The sequence below is a fragment of the Aspergillus karnatakaensis genome (assembly GCF_047715665.1).
Source record: "Aspergillus karnatakaensis strain CBS 102800 unplaced genomic scaffold BJY04scaffold_20, whole genome shotgun sequence".
NCBI classification, from domain to species: Eukaryota; Fungi; Ascomycota; class Eurotiomycetes; order Eurotiales; family Aspergillaceae; genus Aspergillus; species Aspergillus karnatakaensis.
Window position 1 is genome coordinate 397,451 of NW_027395732.1, and position 19,839 is coordinate 417,289.

The 19,839-nt window shown below is 49.9% G+C and overlaps 7 protein-coding genes and 1 non-coding gene across 8 annotated transcripts; 4 read left to right on the top strand and 4 right to left on the bottom strand.

Annotated features, from left to right (window-relative positions):
* The first annotated feature begins 46 nt into the window (after nt 1-46).
* BJY04DRAFT_t65 lies at nt 47-132 on the top strand. The gene has a single exon. It is a non-coding gene; the product is annotated as a tRNA-Glu (tRNA).
* Nucleotides 133-1,025: 893 nt separating this feature from the next.
* On the bottom strand, nt 1,026-2,780 carry BJY04DRAFT_51037 (uncharacterized protein). The gene is made up of 4 exons (XM_073720539.1): nt 2,230-2,780; nt 2,036-2,148; nt 1,603-1,980; nt 1,026-1,556 (listed from the first exon to the last, which is right to left on the bottom strand). Exons 1-4 carry the CDS (start codon nt 2,407-2,409, stop codon nt 1,145-1,147), a joined length of 1,083 nt encoding a protein of 360 aa, XP_073572081.1. The 5' UTR covers nt 2,410-2,780; the 3' UTR covers nt 1,026-1,144.
* A 2,413-nt stretch (nt 2,781-5,193) lies between these two features.
* On the bottom strand, nt 5,194-6,200 carry BJY04DRAFT_187565 (uncharacterized protein). The gene is made up of 4 exons (XM_073711062.1): nt 6,066-6,200; nt 5,959-6,009; nt 5,611-5,903; nt 5,194-5,552 (listed from the first exon to the last, which is right to left on the bottom strand). Exons 1-4 carry the CDS (start codon nt 6,136-6,138, stop codon nt 5,505-5,507), a joined length of 465 nt encoding a protein of 154 aa, XP_073572082.1. The 5' UTR covers nt 6,139-6,200; the 3' UTR covers nt 5,194-5,504.
* BJY04DRAFT_187566 (uncharacterized protein) lies at nt 6,201-6,545 on the bottom strand (the record flags this gene model as incomplete). The annotated part of the gene is made up of 1 exon (XM_073711063.1): nt 6,201-6,545. A coding segment is annotated over exon 1 (233 nt), but the record flags the coding sequence as incomplete, so codon positions are not given.
* A 2,717-nt stretch (nt 6,546-9,262) lies between these two features.
* On the top strand, nt 9,263-11,081 carry BJY04DRAFT_217591 (putative MFS sugar transporter; the record flags this gene model as incomplete). Its single annotated transcript, XM_073716088.1, has 7 exons — nt 9,263-9,458; nt 9,514-9,706; nt 9,770-10,194; nt 10,248-10,283; nt 10,340-10,638; nt 10,690-10,936; nt 10,984-11,081. The coding sequence occupies 7 exons, from the start codon at nt 9,263-9,265 to the stop codon at nt 11,079-11,081; spliced, it is 1,494 nt and encodes a 497-aa protein (XP_073572084.1).
* Nucleotides 11,082-11,413: 332 nt separating this feature from the next.
* Nucleotides 11,414-13,209, bottom strand: BJY04DRAFT_217592 (MFS transporter; the record flags this gene model as incomplete). The annotated part of the gene is made up of 3 exons (XM_073716089.1): nt 11,414-11,657; nt 11,712-12,827; nt 12,887-13,209. 3 exons carry the CDS (start codon nt 13,207-13,209, stop codon nt 11,414-11,416), a joined length of 1,683 nt encoding a protein of 560 aa, XP_073572085.1.
* Nucleotides 13,210-15,101: 1,892 nt separating this feature from the next.
* BJY04DRAFT_51139 (uncharacterized protein) lies at nt 15,102-17,623 on the top strand. Its single transcript, XM_073720540.1, has 6 exons — nt 15,102-15,304; nt 15,369-15,632; nt 15,678-16,375; nt 16,421-16,485; nt 16,531-16,744; nt 16,792-17,623. Exons 1-6 carry the CDS (start codon nt 15,123-15,125, stop codon nt 17,283-17,285), a joined length of 1,917 nt encoding a protein of 638 aa, XP_073572086.1. The 5' UTR covers nt 15,102-15,122; the 3' UTR covers nt 17,286-17,623.
* A 1-nt stretch (nt 17,624) lies between these two features.
* BJY04DRAFT_51140 (putative MFS multidrug transporter) lies at nt 17,625-19,771 on the top strand. Its single transcript, XM_073720541.1, has 5 exons — nt 17,625-17,889; nt 17,953-18,488; nt 18,537-18,666; nt 18,716-18,994; nt 19,047-19,771. Exons 1-5 carry the CDS (start codon nt 17,826-17,828, stop codon nt 19,634-19,636), a joined length of 1,599 nt encoding a protein of 532 aa, XP_073572087.1. The 5' UTR covers nt 17,625-17,825; the 3' UTR covers nt 19,637-19,771.
* The last annotated feature ends 68 nt before the right edge of the window (nt 19,772-19,839 follow it).

Consider the following 19,839-nt stretch of genomic DNA (forward strand, 5'->3'; position numbering starts at 1 on the left):
ATAATGCAAATATAGGTTTAAAAAATAAACTATTTAATATAGCTCATCCGATATGGTGTAACGGCTAACATTGCTGCTTTTCAATGACGTCATTGTACGCAGCGGCTCGGGGTTCGATTCCCCGTATCGGAATTTCTTTTTTGTGCCTTCTCTTTTATCCCCTCCTATTTACAACTGCAGGGAGCTTATAAGCTACTCCGTCTTTCAAGAGTAGCTTTATTAGGAAGAGAATTATCTAGAGCACACTTATCCTTCCACTACAGCCGCAGACTGAGAACATACAAGCATATGATCCCAATATTATGGAGCTCTGAGCACCGGACAAGTAGATTCGGGAATAAAAAAAAAAAAAAAAAAAAAAAAAAAAAAAAAAAAAACTACAGATCAAATGATCTAGACTCCACTGCGTACAATGACGCCATTGAAAAGCAGCAAGACTCTATAGGACACTCTGCATTAGGTATGCATTGGTATAATAAAGGGTTTTTGCTGAGAAGCCAGGGCCCTGCACGGCTTCTCCGAACATTCATAGAGATAGATCGGCCAGATGGCCAACAATACTATTACAGTATAGAGTATAGTCGAGACTGATTATGTGGTGGACAGTCCTTTTATCATCTAGGATGGATAGTATTGGGGTTTATCGTGAAGATGCGCGGATAAAGAAACAAATTGTGGGAAGTAGTGTGTAAACTAGTTATTTATTATGAGCAGGAGGTCTGTGAAACAAATAAAGTTGACTTTATGTTCTTTCGTGTTGCGAAGAAGGTTAATGAAAGATGCCAATCTTATACAGAAGGTAATATAATGAGCGCACACCACGGGCAGGTTGGTAGAGACAATGGTAACCATGGGAGATGCACGGATGGGATGCTTGACGTTGAAACGAGAGTTAAACCCAAGCAACCGACCTTACCTCGAGAAGCATAAAGACGTTATGAGATATATTTGTTGCCTGTTTATACATTAGTCTGCCTTCGTGGAACTGCCGAATTCCTACCCACCCCTACCTCCGTTGTTGATGTAAGTCACAGTGAAGTTCGCGGTTACCTCTATTATAGGTGAGATCTTGAAGAACCTTTTGTGTCCAAAGGGATGGCATTTTTGGCTATATCTGTCATCTATCCACCCTCGGAGACACAATTTATCTGTAACCCTCTCTTTCAGAGTACTGCACATTCACCTCAACCGTGTCAACAACCCGGATATTATCGCCCTTGCCGTCCCAAAGCTGCTCCTCGCTGTTATTCCGGTTGCTGGCGATATGGGCGTCATTGGGGGATGCGTTCGGGCCCTCGAAGATTCTGCGCCTCGCGGAGCTGGCATTCGATTTGAGCTGGTAATTGTCCTGCGTGTTTGAGCCGCTGTTGTCGACTGTAGACCGGTAGGTGGACGAGAGCTTGTTAAAGAGACCCTTGAGGGCTGGGAGGGAGAGAGCTACAATTGCCGTGGCGATCTCCGCGCAGGACCAGGTCAGCACGACAGAGAAGTACCAGGTAATGTCGTCCTGGTTGTCAAGAGCAACAACCATGGCGACGATTCGGCAGATTGAGGTCCTGCCATCGTTAGTAGCTGAAGGTGTGAATTAGCGGAAACACTCACACCACGGCAAAGACACCGAAGCAAAGCACAACGCCCAGCGCCAGTTTCCGTATCAGCTTTGCTTTGATTGTGAAGATAATGTTGATTGGGAGAAGCAGGATAAGCGAGTCGCAGATGATTGTCATCACAGAGGTGGATATGAAGACTGCGTACTGGCCCATGCAATTGCCTTCTGCTTCTCCCCAAAGTGCAGAGAGTGGAACGCATTGCAATGCGATAATCAGGGTCTGAGCAATATATACAGCCGTGACGAAGCCGTACGAGATGCGCAGGTAGAGAGTGAACCGCGGCATTGGGTTAAGCCTGGCATAGAACGCGATACCGGACAGCCGGCAAATCCACAAGACGAAGAAATAGGTAATTTGAGCAGCGATGAGCCTGTCTCTGGGTTAAAACCAGGCTCCCTTCACCCCTTTTAACCACGGTAACTGACCATTTGTACATGAGAACCATGCCTGCAGGGTTTTGCACCAGAGCAACAAGATGCCGACCAGCACCATATTGTATGACCTTGTAACTGAATGCTACAACAGCCCAGGAAAAGAGCTGTGATATGTGGTCAGGTTCGATGTCTTAAACGGCTTACCGCAGAGCTGCTTCCAAATCTCCGAGGACTGGTCAACTCACCATGGCCACTATGATAAGCCCATCATCCCAACCAAGCTCCTTGATCATGAAGCCCCTCGCGTAGGTCCTGATGAACACAACGACTGTAGCGACGGCCGTCGTGACTGCCATGCCAATAACCGCAGGATTTCCGCGGTCCTCCGCGAGGTACTCAGGCGGGAACTGCGGTTGTGTACTCATTCTGGTGTGTTCGTGCGAGACCCAATCCCGCGAAGGCAAAAGGACCTTGAGATCCCTTATTTTAGAAACCCATGAAGAACAATAAACGGGACTAAGAAAGACACGACAGGAGGAGGGGAGGAATGAAGAGTAAATCAACGAGGCAGCCGAAAATCCCTGCAATGCATGGCACCAGACTGCCCGGGGTCGAAGGATTTGACCCAGGTGATTGGTTAGATGACAGAATCTTGAAGAAAGTGACAACTGACAGTGGCACTGTGGCAGGCTGGCGGCAGGGATTTGGAATGCCACGGGCCACGGCAAAAATTAGGTTCAACCGTCAAGGCCCGTCGCGTGGTTTCGAGGCATACTTTGACATATATGGTTAGTAGTGTACGACCAAATGGTACCAAATGGGGCGAAGGATTTGACTGTCCAGAACCTTCAACTCGGCAACGAGAAAGCCGAGAATTGACTCAAAGCCTGGGAAATACACATTTAGTAAGGGGTTACCGAAGGAAGAAGGTTTTGATTGACACAGATGATGAAAATTCTAGTTTCAAGGGGCCATCAAAAACATTGCAATGGTTCTCGATGTATGAGTGGCGAAGCAGTGCTCTGCCGTGTGGAACCACTCACTGATCCTTGAGGATGCTGGCTAGACGATGTTTGACTCGACAGGCCGCGGAGCTAGCAAAGTCCTGCAGCATTGTTATTGACTCTGAATCTGAAACCACAGTTTTGATAATCTTCTGATGGCTCCATGAAGCTCAAGCCATCCTCTGGCTGGCTTTGTGGGGTGTCATTTCATTCCCGTCCCGGGGCAGCACTGGCAACAGCCTCTGATCCAATGGAAATGCAAATTCCGGATTCATGCGTCGACATTGTCTTTCCGGTGAGTCGCGACTCGCGAGGTCCCCGAGTCCTCAACCCACAAGAGGTTAAGTCTTGCAGGATGCAGGACTGTCCGGCGCGACGGGAACATGGTTCATTTCCCAAAACCGGAACCCCAAGTTTTTGTCGAGTCAGTAATATCATGTTTTCCATGACATGATTCCTCCAGAGTTCAAATGGGGTTTCAATTATTGTGGACCTGGCACGATACGAATCGAGATTGCGGTCCGGAGCCTGAGTCGACCGAAGAAAGGGGCTGAAGCCTGAAGGATGTAGATTACTAGCACCTCGGAAATCCAACAGCAACCCCACAAAGGCATTGTTGAGTGTAAAGGCCGAGTGTTGATTTCTACTCCCCTGACAGTTTGTATCATGATCTGGTTAACCAATTGTCATTCGTCGAGCGAGAATTGTCTTACCTTCCGAAAAGGTTACCCCAAGCTCAGAGTTGCGATTGAGTAGGTAACGGCTGATCTTCAAGTTTACCTACTTGTTTCTTCTGCACATCCTTCTCTTTGACTTTTCTGTGACCGCGGCATGTGGCGATCGTCGAAGTTTTGAGTCTTCGCCATCAATATGACACATTGGGTAGTCCGAATCCGATACCTTCTGAAGTTTGCCGTCGTCTTGAAATCTAGGGCTGACTTTTCAGTTGCTCGGCCTACATCTTGAGCAGACTTTGTCTGACTCCTCAATTTTGGCAGTGAAACGTCGGTGAAGTGTGTCGAGTAACTTCACAAGTTCGCGAGCCTTTGCTGGTAAGCGACTGGTATTACCCCCTTGCTTCTGCCTCTTCCCAGATTATGCTGTCAATCCTGATCCCTGTCGCCACTGCACCTTGGCCGGCTTAGCGTATCCTTAAGCAGCAGCTGTCGCACCCTTGTCCGTGAGAGAGGCGCTATTGGATTTTTCACGCCTCGGCTCTCGGCATGTCTATCCTTGCAACATGATTGTTGCCTTCTCCGGGAAGTCTGAAAGCCTAAAGGTAGGACGTTCGATCATTCGACGGCGCGCCATCTCGTTCCTCTTCCTATTGTAGAAATTGGTATGAGTTGACCATCTACCCCGCCGCCCCTTGTTTCACACGGGATATACCAAAGCGATGTAATACACGTAGCTGTGCGAGCTTCGTCAAATCCAAGCTTGGCCGATGGTCAAAAAGTCCAATAATTTGGTTATGAGGACTTGAGATGGTCGGCGGCATTGCCTCGATTTTGGTCGATGTCTCGGTAGAGCGTCCCCTAGCGATATTAAGGCCACATCATTAGTGCTAGAAACTGCGTCCGACCGAAGATTTAGCTCGAACCCTTCGAATCCTTCGTCTGCTTATATGTACCTCATGGCTCGAGGTTCATTCGTGGGCATTTCGGTTCATTGACCAGGTCACTGGGGGAAGAAGAGACTTTAGCGACTGAATCCTGGTGAGCGAGTGAAACCACTTGGCTTACAATGATTATGCTGCTGCCATTGGGTCGGGTGTGTTTTGACTGGCTTTTCGAGGTGCTGCGGCTGAAGCTGAGAAACAATGCAGTGTCATGGGAAAGCCTTGAAACATGATAGGCTATCACGGCGGTCATCGGTGTAGACAGGCCTATTGTAAGATAGTAGTCAGTGCCGCTCAATTGAAGCTGCTATAGTGGTACTCACTATTGCCCTGCGGCACGTTTTGTACTGTCATTGAGCTGCTTGGTGGTGGTGGTGGTGGTGGTGGTGTTGCTGTTGCTGCTGCTGCTGTTGTTGTTATGACCTCGGCCATGAACAATCAATCTAAAGCAAATTTGCTGCAGCGCATAAAGCACACCAAGAGGAAACAGATGAAGAAGAGTAGCCAGGAGAAAATTGAGCAGGAGGGGGACGAGGCGGAGATGAAGGGAGGCGCGGAAGGCGGGAGGAGCCGAGGAGACTAACCATAGCAGCTCAACCGACAAGTATAGGCAATGCCCCAATACTCACGCTTGGAACGCGACTGGGATATTGTACTTAAAGCTCATATGGCGTAGTTTGATTGCGCTTCCCTTCGAGTTCATCATACCGTGATTTGGATTAGGCTGGTTATTATTTACAGTCAAGGAGTCTAGTGCGCAGGTGCTCTGAGCAAATGCCAGTTCTCCACACACGCCTATTGCTCGCTCTATCTTTCCTCTGACCTGTCCCCTCGCGAATTCGGTAACTTCAGATGTAACATCTCACTTCATATTATATGCTCACTTTCCGAGCACCATTTACCGCTGAAGGCGGAAGGGCCCGAGAGCGTTGAAGAAAGTAGGGGTCTACATATCATGGTTAGCGAATGACTTCCTGACCATAAGGAGTAACGAGATTACGGACCTGAGGAGCAGTTGGAAGCCAGGTGTCCAGGCGAAGGTACCACACAGTGTCGTCGTCAACCTCGGGGAGGTCGTCGGGAAGAGTGAAGGTCACGCTGCCGGCATCGCTGGGGATATTACCCTCGAGCTTGACCTGATAGTCTGACTTCACAAAGCCAGCCTCACGGACCGGATTGTTGTAAAGCCATAGACTGTACTCTCCAGTGGGGAACTGATCGTAGAGGGAATCACAGCGGCCACTGTTGCGGTTGAATCGGATCTCTACCGGCCAGTTTGGTGCGATCGTGCTGTTCTCTAGGAGCAAGATGTTAGCAGGGGTGGCGCGTGATGATAGAGAGCACATTTGTACCAGTAGGACCCGCATATGCGTTGATGCACGAGTAGTCACGCTTGCCCCAGGCTGGAGTATATGTTAGTACTGGCAACAGTGGGTTTCCTGGGGGGAACCCGGCTTACGAGCCCATTTGTCAAAGGCAGCAGAGGCGCTGGTGGCGAGGATACCAGTAGCAACAGCAGCAGCGAGCTTCATATTTTTTGAAATTGGGAAAAGTGCTGGACGGGGTTGAGCTGAGGTAGGATGAGGAGGTTGATGCTTCTAATGAAAGTCATGAACTCAGGAGACATGCGCCTATTTATACTTGGGCAGGAAACTCGGAGGTTCAGCTGAGATCGTCGGGATCCTGTTGCTCGGCGATTGTGATTGGTTTTGTGTTAGATGTTCATGTCCATTCTCGGGAATATTCTGCAGGACAACCTGGAGTAAATCATGCCAAGCTTGCAAAGCGAGAGCTGGCCATTTGTTTGCTGTATCAAAGAAGGAAAATGCGAGCAGAATACGAGGCCTGAGACACAAGCACTGAAACATCCCTGCCTAAAAATACCATGACCTCTGCCAAGATCGATACTTGGACGAACCCTCGTGTTACAGGAAGTCGGCCTTGAGTGGAACCTGAGACCTCTGACGAAGGCCAAGTGAGCTCACTAGTCACCAGTCCACTTTTATGCCCGCAATGATGAAGGCCGGCTTCGTATTGCGTCTTCTGACTACAAACGTTCCCACTGTATGGACCAGCAGTACTGAGTTGACCGCTCTTTCAGGTTTTAGTATCGTCTTCGTCCAAGCTGAGAGATCGTATTTGCGAGACAAAAAGACGAAGGTCGCGAGTTGGGAACTGGTGAGTGGAGTTTGTCTCCGGATGATATCGGCAGAGTGGAGAGATGCTGGGGCAAAGTCGGCTGCGCGGTGGAGGTTTCCTGTCGATCTGCAAACTCTAACGGGCATGTAACAATTCAGAGCTGGCCGAGAGAACATAACAAGCAAGAAACAGCCATGCGAAGTTGTTCTCAGAGCTGGTTCACGTGTTCTTTTTGAAGTACTGGAAAGCCCCTCCCTGCCTTAGACGAATGTGGATAATCCAGAGGGATGTCCTGGCGGCCTATATCTGCGGGCGCGGAGACTCTTGGGCAGGAATCCAGATGTGATTGTATTGAAAGACCCATCGATCCCTTCACATGCCTGGTGACTCGCACGGAGTACTAGTGAGAGCACTACTCTGTTGTGAAGTATCTGAGACGGTGCTCGTGGATGGCGAATCTAGCGTGCTTTGGGGCGAAAGATCGTTTGCGGGCATCAAAGAAGGCCATCTGCATGTTGAGAGTCAGAGACACATTACCAGTCTTATAAATAGGAACGCTCTTTGGTTGGAAAGACTTGATAATTGACCGACTGAGCCAACATGGTACCGAAAGGTCTAGCTCGTACTCACAGGGACAGCATTGGGCTTGTCTCAGAACTGTTGTAAGATGGAGGCTCTTTTCAGAAGAAGTTCAAGCCTCGTCCGAGTAGTGAAGTGCAGCAGTTGGTGATGTAGTTTGGATCTGGAGCCTCTGTATGAAGGTCCCTGGCTCGGCGCTGATAAGTTAGGCAGGAGAGTAGCCTGTCACCACGAACGCTCGAAACGATGAGCAAGCATCTTTCGGAGGATTCAGATGTGGTGGCTCAAAACCTATCAAACCTTGCTTGACTCAGGTCGTAGCCACTCCAGCTGCCTCAGGCAGTTACCTAATTTCCCTCAGCTTCTCGATCTGTCTGCTCCAGCAGCAGGGACGACGAAAATGAACAATTCTTCTCCCTGATAACGTGCATCCATAGCCTCGACTATCAGAAGATTGCTGGATTGAGTTATCCGGCCAGAACACAGACTGTCTCTTGCTCTCTCGGTCATTCTCAGTCGACATAGCCAAGCCTCCAACGAGGTACCGAACATGCGCCCGACTCTCTACCATACCTCCACCTCGTCCACCTCGCTCAGCTCGATCACAGCAGCATAATAGGGCCATCAAGCAAAAGAGAACATTGCACGAAGCCGACGCAGGAGTCCTCAATGGGCTGAACAATCATATATCAAGGTTTGGGCAAATATATGGTAAATTGCCGGAGGGTATTAGGCTAATAATGGCGAGGCTTAGGGAGCCGTGGTCAGCATACGTTTATCCGGCTATGGCCATCCACGGGTTACAACCGCAGACTGTCCGAGGTCCGATCTACGTACCTGACTGTATCATGGTGGAAAGTGTTTGAACACAGCTGAAGAGGATATCTTGAGCACCGAGTGTTGATTCTCCGCCTCAGGTGCAAAGAAGACGCATCGGTGTCAAAACAATGGTTGGTGGCACCTTCAATAGCGAATGACAAACGGCCATAGACTCTGGAGTCGAGCAAGCATGAAAGCACGGGATGACAATCCATGGATCTCATCCTGAACAAGCCGCTTCTCCACCAAGGCGCCAAAGAGCGGCTACTTCGATGCCGAAAACGCCACCAGCCACCAGCCAGCAGCAGCCCAGATTCGTAACACGGCCTTGAGCTTGAAGAAAAGCACTGACAAGTGATTGGACCTGTATCTACAATGGCAGAACGGTAGCTCGAGCTTGCGATCATTGCTGAGCTCAAGCCTGCATCATCGTTGGGCAATCACCGCAGCCTGAAAAGGCATGTGTGTACACTCTGGGGGTACAGCTCGGCGCTCACAAGCCAAAGCGGTTGACTCTTGTGATCAAGTTCCCGTTAAGCTGTCAATCAGCACCCACGATGCAAGGTAGAAAACGACGCGTCAGTGTTGCGGCCTTCAATATCAGACCTGCTTATATGATTAGTGGGATTTGCCTGCATTCCCACCAGCCGAGGACTCTAAGCCTTGCAAAGTTAAGTTGGTTTACGCAGGTGGCTGGTTCTAAAATGCGACATCGCGATTCATCTCTCCACTTTGGAGCCGTGCTCCACTCACTACTTACCCCGGACTTGATGGAAATGGTGTTATGGCTTGTCGCGATGGTGTTATCGAAAGAGCATCAAATCAGAGCGCGACATCGTGCAACTAGCTCAAAGCCTCAGACAAATTATAAGCATTTCCTCGGGAGACAGATGCGCACGCTACAGGCGCCATAGAATTTCTGGGTCGCTTGTCCCTTGGGCTCTCGAATGTGCCTGTGCCTGTTCCGCAATTTTCGTGGTTTCCCCGCAGCAGCCACATTACAAAATTCCATACAGCCCATTAAGCATCAAATCGCCAGATTGCCTTTTTTTTCTCCCCAAGCTTTTCATCGAGCTGTCCTGGCGACCCTGCTTTGAGCGGCTTTATTCAACACTCATCATGGGCAAGCTCCTCGGTCGTTTGCGTGCTGTATTCTTGGTGTCGGTCTGCTGTTTTGGATCATTTCTATTCGCGTACGACACTGGTATCATTGGAGGAATCCTCACCTTAGAGTCATTTCAACACTCATTTCGCTACTCGGATGCAGAGCGATCCAATATCAACTCAAACTCCAACAGTCTCTTGCAAGCCGGTGGTACGTTCTATATGTATACCTTTGTTGGCTTCTACTGATACTGGTGCTCATGAAGCCTTCTTCTCCTGCTTTTTCGCCTGGCCATTCACCAAGAAATATGGTCGTCGATGGACTATTGCGCTCGCATCGCTTATATTCTGTATCGGTGGCATAATTCAGGTGGCCCCGACTCACTCCGTTGGGGCGTTCTATGCGGCGCGGGTGATTAGTGGCATTGGTGTCGGCATGGCCACTGTCATTGTGCCTATGTTCAGGTAAACACTCTAGATGTGCGAGTACTTAGTAGAAGAAAACATTAATAGACCCTTCAGTGCCGAAATGAGTCCAAAGGAGATCCGGGGGCAGTTGGGCAGTCTGTTTCAGTTCTTCTTCACTTTGGGGGTAATGACCTCGTACTGGATCGATTACGCGGTTGAGAAACATGTTGAACCTTCAGATCGTCAATGGCAAATTCCAATTGGGCTCCAGATTGTCCCAGCTGGGATACTGGGTCTTGGAATGCTGTTTCTCAAGGAGAGTGTTCGATGGCTTGCCAGCCAGGGACGACACGAAGAGGCCTTGGAATCTCTCATTTGGATTCGTGGGGGAGATGATACCGAGGAAGTCCGCACAGAAATGGCTGAGATCCTCGATGGCATCAGTGCTGAAGTCGCGGCCACCGAAGGTCTGAGATGGAAGGAGTTGAACCTCCCGGCCAACAGATACAGAATTTTCATCGCGATAACTATTCAAATGTGTAAGTCCTGGATCGGCTCCCATCCACACTACTACAAGCTGACTAGTCCCTAGCGGCGCAATGTACAGGAAATACCTCATTAGCATACTGTAAGTGTGAAGCATCATTACATCCTGCTACAAGGTTGAAAACTTACCAGCAACAGACGCACCGCAGATTTTCGGTGCCGTTGGAACTAGCGAGAACGACACACTGCTGATAACCGGATTCTTTGGGGTTGTTAAAGTCGTCGCTTGCGGTATCTTCGTCTTATTCCTCGTCGAAAGAATAGGCCGGAAGTGGTCCCTAGCAATCGGAGCCTTCATGATGGGCGCACTCATGCTTATCGTCGCCATTCTCTCCAAGACGTTTACGCCTGACCCTGAAGCAACAGGAATCTCGGCTGCAACGGCGGCTTCAATTGCAATGATCTATTTGGAAGCTGCTTCCTTCAATATGTCCTGGGTATATAGTACCCCGAGCTGGTGTTTTCGCACGCTAACAAAACACATGTAGGGCCCGGTACCATGGCTATACATGAGCGAAATCTTTCCAACCCGGATTCGAGAAATCGGCATCGCCGTCGGCACCTCCACACAGTGGCTATTCAACTTTGTCTTCTCCCAGGCGACACCGCATGCCGTGGATAACATGGGCTGGCGCACGTTCTTGATGTTCTGCATCTTTAACTGGGCAATTGTGCTTTACGTGTTTATCTTTATCAAGGAGACTACCGGAAAATCGCTGGAGGAAATGGAGGATGGTATGTTCGGCAGTGGATTCCAACGTGCATTTTACTGATGGGTGTAGTGTTCAAATCGAACATCATTCGATTCCGGAAGGATGAAGAGCGTGATGTGGATGAGGCTGGACCTTCTGAATCCTCTTCCAGACTACCTACCCATTGATTTTAGGGGGTCTGAGTTTCGACACTCGCAAGCAGGTTGCGAGGAGGTATAGTTGGCTGGAAGCTTAGGATATGAGAACCTCCAATGGCGCATGGCGACAGCTTGCTCAGACCCGGAGGCCTTAGCTTTTCCCCAAACTTGTGTCAAGAAACCTGATGATTTGGAGACCACCTGAATTAAGACGCCTCGACATTATATCAAGCGCCTATGAGAAAGTTTATATTCTTTCAGTCCGCTTTGAATTGGGTATCTCGAATTTCTATGTCTATAATGATCGCTAATATACAAAGCTGACAGTTCGTAAGTCATGACGCTTATGATCAATAACCAAATCACACCTCTCCCTTCTTAGTGTTGTTGTGCACGGAAGCACAAGCCAGCTCGCTCTTCTGACGCAACCAGGGCCCGTACTTAAAAAAAAGGACCGGAATCGGGATCATGGCAGCGGCCAAACACCCCAGCATGGTACCAGCCCACTGGACGCCGAGATTCTCCATCATCTGCCGCGAGAAAAGCGGAAATGCGCAGCCCACAGCTGATCGGAGGATCGTGTTTGCAGCAATTGTTGATGCGGCTCTGTTATCAGGATTAGATATCATCGAGAAAGGTCGGGTAAAGAGGACAACTCACAAGGTAGGATAGCAATCAACGATATAGTTGAAGCACTGTAAAAAGATACAAAAGATGCCGAAGCCAGTGAAGACGCCTGATGAAATGGGGGCCATCCAGTGGATATCAGCTTTATATCCGCACCATCCGAACCAAAAGAGGCCTGCTGAGAATGCCACAGATCCGACGATGGCTGGAGTGAGGCGCCATTCAGGGATAGGTTGATTGTTGTTTGCCGCAAGTTTGCGTTTGTATGATCCCTGAAGGCAGAGGATGTAGACTCCACCGACGAGTTCTCCGATGATAAGGCCGATAAATGCCAACCCCCCGACGCCCATGTTCATGCCGTACACCTTTTGGAATACGACAGGGTATGCACCGAGCAGAGCATACATCAAGCCGTATACGAAAGAGATGTATAATGAGACCAGGAGGAGAATTGGTTCAGTGACCAGCATTCTCAGCGGTCGGAGGAAATTGTTCCTGACGAGCTCGGTAAACTCCACCTCCACCTCATCTTGCTTTGCGTGAATTCCCCAGTTATGGGTCTGGCGACGTAGGACAGCCGCTTTGTGGACTAAGATCACTGGCGCATAGGTCTCGTCCATCCAAAACAGAGTCAGAACAAAGCCAAGGAAGATCATAATGGCCGAGATGTACAGAATCCATCTCCACCCGAGGGTCATGGCAATGAAGCCGCCAACGAATGGGGCAGCGAATGGCCCGATGAAGACCGCCATGCAGAAAACTGACATGACAATTCCGCGATGCGCCGTAGTAAAGAGATCAGCAAAGACGGCAGGGACGACTGAAATTGGGCTTGCGGCGAAGAGACCAGCAAAGAAGCGCGACAGCATAATTGTTTGCGTGTCTTTAGCTGTCGCGCAAGCTATCGTGAAGATACCGCTTCCAAAGATCCCAATGCATAAAGGCCAGCGTCGACCGATTATTTCTGACATGGGCGCCCATGCTATAGGCCCTGCGGCGAACCCTAGGACAAACAAAGTAACCCCCAGTGAGGCAGCCTCCCTTCCGATATGGAACTCTTCGCTGACGGAACCGATAGCCGCAGAGAACACGGCACTGGTGAAGGAATTGGCGAATGTGCTATACGAGAGAATGCAGACGAGGAATATCCTATCAAACACACTGTCAGCGACCCCTTCTTGTCTAGCTGCCTGGGCTAGAGAACCAACCGTCTCAGAAGACTCCAATTATACGGGTGCAATGGATCATCGGCACCATCAAATTCGACAACAAAACGCTCAGGATCCGGTAGTACAGGCGGATACTCCTTTCCAGCACCCATCGGCATCCATTTCTCACGCGGCTGGGGCCCCCTCGTCGACCCGACTGTTGTTTTCTGCTGAAGCCGGTATGTTTCTATCCGGGATAACTCAAGCGAGTCGGGATGATCTAGGGTATCGGTATCATCGGAGTAAGTGTCGCTAATGCTGACGGCATCTGTGTCGGCCACGGGAAGGTCCTTGTCTCGGGTAGCAGGTGCATGGTGATCCATCTTCCGTCGGATCGGCAAAGCCAGCGTCTACCCTAAACCTAAGGGGTTATCAATTTCGAAATGATGTTTATTCTACTTTTCTCTTCGAGATACGACTCGGGGCCAAGGCGCCCTTGATATACAACCGAGACCCGTCAGTGCAAATTTTTTTTCTCTTTGCTTCGCACCCGTATCAGGCTCTCGGGAGCCCGCCCACCAAGTCCACTATCTAGCCCTCCGTCACAGCTCCAGCAGAGAGCATTGGGATCCATACTTTTCCGCACGGGTCACGCCGATATGAATATCCTGATTTGGACTCGGTGCTTCAGCCACGGCTGTCTCGTAGAATTGGCCAATCACCTCGCTGGTTGACGAAATGCGCTCGGCTGTACTCGGAGATGTGGCTAGTGCTATCTCGGCCCTGTGGCTGGTCCCGAAGAAAGCCGACAGTTTCCGTGCTCGGTTATCTTCGCTCGGTCGCGACATCTCCAGTTTTATATCACATTTTGTCCCACAATCTAGATTTCATCGCGTCAGTTTTGCCTGAAACACAACAGCAGTGACGGGAGTCGGCACTGGAAGTCAACTTTATGCTGTCACGAGTCAGTTCGAGAAGGATCGAGATTCGAGCCATATGCGCCGAGAGGAGGATGGCCCTGACTATTTGCTGCGCCCTTGGGAAAACATCAATTCTAGACCGGACGTCGAGACCTTATAACTTCGAAATTCGTTGACGCGTTTGCGACAAGTGGACCGACTCAAGCACGGACTCGATAACAGGGGGAACCCCGCCGGCGCCATGGTCTGATCGGTGGGCCGAAAGGTCGGATATCAGGGAAGACCCGCTGGCAGAAGCGATGATATCAAGCCCTGGTCCTGCGGAGCGCAAAGGTACTCGGTTTCCATGAGTGCGTTACGTAGCTACTTGCTCAGCCAACGTCGTGCTTGATAGAGTTGTGATAGTCATTTCACGATCTACGGCATATGCAACTCTTGAAATACCCCCCTCTGGATCGAGTTAGGGCTGAGCTTTCTCAATTCAGCGTTTTGCAGGGAAAACTGACTGACCATAATTACGAGACTCGGATGATATATCAGCCAGCCCTAAGTGCCGCTCATCGGCGCTGCTCTAGGAGACATATCCCCCGTGACAAGGCTGTTTCCGGCTACCGTCTTCGCTTTTGTAAAATTGAGGGTGCGAGTCGGAGACATTCGGACTCTCATCAATATCATGAATACATTTACTATCTATGGAGCAACCCCCGTGCTCCTGCTCGCTCCGCTACATGGTCTATTTTATCCGCCCCCTTCATTGCTTCCCAGTTTGCTCAAAACTTACATTGCAAGGCAAGTGCAACCTATAACTCAGCCTTGGAGACAGATCGCCCCTTCCTATCTTGCACAGATGGTGTCGCACCTTCCTCACGATTCCACCATGGGCCGTTCCTTCCTGAGATAATTCCTTGGTCGAAAAGGAAAGAGCGCCTTATACACCAAACTCATCGTTCCTTCCCTATTATTCAGATTTCCAGACCATTCCTTTCCAATGTACTCACGGTACATGGTTTACGAAGCTATTATCAGTATAAAACCGGGGTCGACTGTTGTAATAGAGCTATTAACTCGTCAAACAACCCGGAAATCCTTAGTTTCAGGTACCCATGCAGCACTTGACATATTTGTAAGGTTCACGCTGCGATCTAGCCTTTCTCTAGCCACATAATCAGAGTCGTAGATTGAATTTGTCTCTTGTACCTAGCAAATAATGCTTACACCAATCCCGGGATTGAAATATGTATAGAAACTATGTAGATACACCCCCTCCCGGCATCTGCTTTCGGAAGGCGGTAAATCGGCTCCGACGGCTGTGTCCTGCCGAAGCCACGAGGCGCCCATCTTATCTGCAAGGGACCCGACGGCCCGCCAGTATCAGAATGTCAGAAAGATTATTCAAGAGCTGCAGGAGATGCAGACAGCAGAAGGTCCGATGTGACGCTCGCACCCGGATGCCTTGCTCGCGGTGTCGCGCTGCCGGGTACGAGCATGAATGTGTTATAGACGCGATTAGGAGGCCGCGGCCGGAGGGGAGGACAAGGCACGGGGGTGGCACAGTTCGGTAAGATTCACCACTTAAGGAACTCGATAATCTCTATAGGAGAAAGATCTCTAACCGGTTATAGTCCGCGAAATAGCTTCACGACCGGCTCCGCCGCGAGCCCGAGAAGCAATATGTCTGCGTCGAGTAGCCAGCTGGAGAATATTGAGCTGCAGCAATTCAGTCCCCAGGATATGATGGCGCCGCAGTCGATGATGCATTCCATGTCGGTGAATCTGAGGGAAAGCTCGCCTATCTTCCTTGGTGAGCCTGATGTTGCGGATCCCAAGGGTGATATTATTTCTCGCGGTATCATCAGTGAGGAGGATGCTCGGTGCATCTATGAGAGGTAAGAGTTTCAGAACACCAAGCAGACATAGGCTGACTATACTAGGTTCATGAACTGCAGCAAGAACTTTCTGCCTCTGTTTGACCCTGTTCGAGACACCTTCGACTCTATCCGCTCCCGGTCGCTATTCTGCTTCACCGTAATTGTTTACTTGGCGAGTCGTGCGGCCTCCGACTTCCGCGGGAATACGCATCTACAACGTGTGATTCAAGATGAAGCTCAACGACTAGCTGAGGACTCTTTCTTTGAGAAGCCTACGAAGCTAGAGACCGTGCAGGGCATGATACTTCTTGCCGCCTACTCGGAAAAGACCTGGTTTTCGACTGCTCTCATCCTGCGTACGGCGTTGGATCTGGGCCTCGAGAAGTCGCTGGATAAATTACTAGCCCACAATCCTGCACCAAGAAGCTATCTCTCCGCAAGTATGGAGGATCGAGAGCTCGTTTGGCAAAGCCGTACGTGGCTCATCTCTTCCACACTTGAATTAGATGTTGCAAGTGGAACCGGAAGATGTTCGCGTCTCGGAGATGTCGACATATCAAAGCTTCGGAAGTTCCTCGATTACCCCTTATCACTGCATAGTGACATGCGGACTGTCTCTATAATTGAATACCACCAGATTCGAACAAGAGGTCGTCAAGTGATCGAGAGCTCCAGTGCCGCTGCAATAATCTCGACTGAGCTGCCAGCAATCAAGAGGAGGTTGCAGCAGTGGTATGACGAGTGGGACGAATTACACCATCGTGGGTTATTCGATGCCCTTCCCTTGACCATGCTAATGATTTTAGAAAACGCTTTCCATCCCGGTGCCTTTCAACGATCCTCATTGAAGCTGATGGTAAATTATGCAAAGGTAGGGTGGACATCACATTCAAACAGCTCGTTCTAACATGGACAGGTGTTTATCTACTGTGCCGCCATAGCTAGAATACAAAAGCTGCAACAGACGTCAGAAGGGGTCCAAGGCGTCGACCCTGATGCTGTACTCGATCTCTGGAAGTCCCTCGTCCAAATAATTGAGAGCCAGTTGGGCCTTTTGGTGACAGAAGGAGCTTATAGATGCCAATTGGTCTGGGCTCCAACGTATCCGGCGCTGACCATCGCCTTCATAAGTGAGTTGATCTAATTTTTCTTGTCAATCATCAGCTAATAAATAAAGCGACATTTGCAATTCGAGTAGCGCGATGGCACCCTACGTTGATTAACCGACGCTTAGTGCTACAGCGAGTCCGGCAGATCATGGAATATCTCAAGCAGCCTCCTTATCCAGACATTCACCGGACTGTCCAGATATTTGCAAATTATGCCGGGGCACTTCTTGCAGAGCAGGACTTATACAATCAAGACGGTGACACCCGATCGGCCACAGCCGCATCATCGCAGCCTCTAGAAGTCGCAAGCACTGGGCCCGAATTTAACCCAGCAGGGATACTGGGACCTTCGGTAGCAAATTCAATCCTGCCGCTAGACAAAGATGCTGATCAGACCGCTTCTTCATCGACCGAGTCGAGACCCGAGCCTGTGCTCCCCAAACTCTTGGGATTTGATATCCCAAATTGGAATCTGACTGCTCCTATAGCGGACTCATTCGACCTGTTCGAGGAAGGTCAAACGGATATTTTCGACTTTCTTCCTGATTTAAGCCGAACTTGACAGCTCAGTTACCGCATGATTGCGTATGAGGACGGTAGTATTCTGATGATTCCTGCCAATCCTTACCCCTCACGGAGAGACAGGTTGTTCGCATAAGCAGATGCCGCTACCAGTGCTCCAATCGCCTAAGACGGAGACCACAATCGCCAACAAAGATGTGATCACAGGGCTACAATTTGCACATGCAACTGCATTGCGTCCCAACCTACCATGGCAAATTATTCCGGTGATCCTGACCTGCCCCGAGTCGGTTATTGGGGACCTTTGACCGGGGCCATTGACCGGAGCCGATCGGGGCCGGTCCCGGTACCGATATTAGTGTGAGAAATCCCACCATACAGGCGATCTCATTGGGAGAATTGCGCAAACTCGAAGACGAAGCAGCTCTCTACATGTGTCTGGGCGGTTCGAATTGAATTTCTATGAGTCAAGATGTGATGGTTTCATGAATATGAGGGGGCTTGATGGCTTATACTTAAATCAGCCTCCCGCCAGATAAGTAGCAAATCCACGAAGGTGTATAACCAAGCCACTCTCACCATGGCGGACAGAAAGGAACGCCATGCTCCCCCGCTGGAGAAATTGCAACCCACTGTCACGCCAGGTACGTTACCTTGGCACAGCCAGCCCTGTATCCGTACTCCCTACTCCGTACTGACTTGCCAAGACGCACACCATCCCTCTCAACTGACCAAGGAAGTTGCTCCCACGCCGCCGCCTACTCCCACAGCTTCGCCTAGGATCATTTCCTTCGAGGATTGCCCAAAAGCAAACCCTTACAAATGGCCAACAACAAAAAAGCTCTATGTTGTCTGCTTCACACTACTATCTGTGACCAACAGCGGCATCGCCTCGTCCCTTCCGAGCAATGTTAGTCCTCAGATTATGGAGGCGTTCAATATGGAGGTCAACAGCCAGAGCAGCTTACCTACTGGCATTTTCTTGATCGGATACGTCGTCGGACCTTTAATATGGAGCCCTTTGAGCGAAACTATCGGACGGCGTCCAGTTTTGCTGTATACCTTTATCGGATTCTTCCTGTTTACTCTGGCGACCGCACTTGCGCCTAGCTGGTCATCACTCCTATTCTTTCGCTTCGTGTGTGGTTGCATGGGTGCTGCCCCACAAACTGTTATCGGAGGCGCATATGCAGATATCTTCGAGGCAAAGTCACGAGGAAGAGCAATGGCATTCTATATGAGTGTATGTCATTCAATTGGGTTGTTCAAGCGTATACTAACCTTCCAATAGGTAGCGAGCTTTGGCCCCATCATAGGCCCAATCATTTCCGGGTTCGCATCTGTCCTCAACTGGAGGTGGACTTTCTGGATCGACTTGATATTTGCTGGATTTACCTTAGCCGGGCTTATTTTCTTACCAGGCATGTTCATGTTGACAGCTAAGCATCGGCCAAAGCTAACATCCTACAGAGTCTTTTGGCCCGGTGATCCTGAAGCGAGAGGCTGCGAAGATGAGCAAGCTCTCTGGACAAGAAGTGATTGCTCCGGTATCCAAGCTTGATACAGATCTCACCACGATCTTTATACGACCGCTATATATGCTGGTTTTCGAGCCAATTATTCTCTTCTCATCACTATATGTCGGAGTCGTATATGCCCTTGTCTTCTTCTTTTTCCAGGCCTACCCTATCATCTTCCCAGAGGTATACGGCTTCAGCATTCAGATGACCTCTCTCGCCATTCTCCCTCGTATGTCTTCTCAAACTACTCTTTTTAGTCCATCATATTAACCAGCCTACAGTTGGTATCGGCGCCTCTTCTACCGTCTTCGCTGCTCTGTACTGGGACAGCAAGTACAACTCCGCCCTCGCCTGTAAACAAACATGGGTTCTCCCCTTCTCCCCCGAACTCCACCGCCTGCCAATAGCCTGCCTCGGTGGCGTTCTTATTGTCATCTCCCTTTTCTGGCTAGCCTGGACAGCTACTCCGTCGATTCATTGGATCGCACCCGTCCTGTCAGGTGCCGTATTCGGCTTCGGATACCAGTCGATCTTTACATGTCAACTAATCTATGTTACCGATGCGTACAAGATCTACTCTGCAAGTGCGCTTGCCTCCTCCGTGATTTTGCGAAGTATCATGGGTGCCGCATTGCCAGTCGCCGCAAAGCCAATGTATGCAAGCTTAGGGGTGGGGTGGGCAACTTCCTTGATCGGGTTTGTCAGCTTGGCCTGTGTGCCAATCCCATATATACTACTTTGGAAGGGTCAATGGATTCGGGAGAGGAGTAGGTTCTGTCAGATGCTGGTCAAGGAAAATTGGAGCAGCTCGGAAAGTGGGAGCGTGAGAGAGGCGGTGCAGGATGGTGGCGTGAGAAGACAGGAGTGTTAGACTCTCTGAAAATCCTCAGTTTCAAGTGCTCTTAAGCGAGGCACGGCCAAACTTGCGGAGCAAAGATAGCGGCACGGGCTTGGTCCCATTGGCGGCTTGGACCAACTCTCCAAGAAAGCTTTGACGAGTGACGACCCGCATAAAGGTGCTAAGACTCTTCTAATCTAGGTAGCTTAAGTAGTAGGTAAATGCATTCATCAATC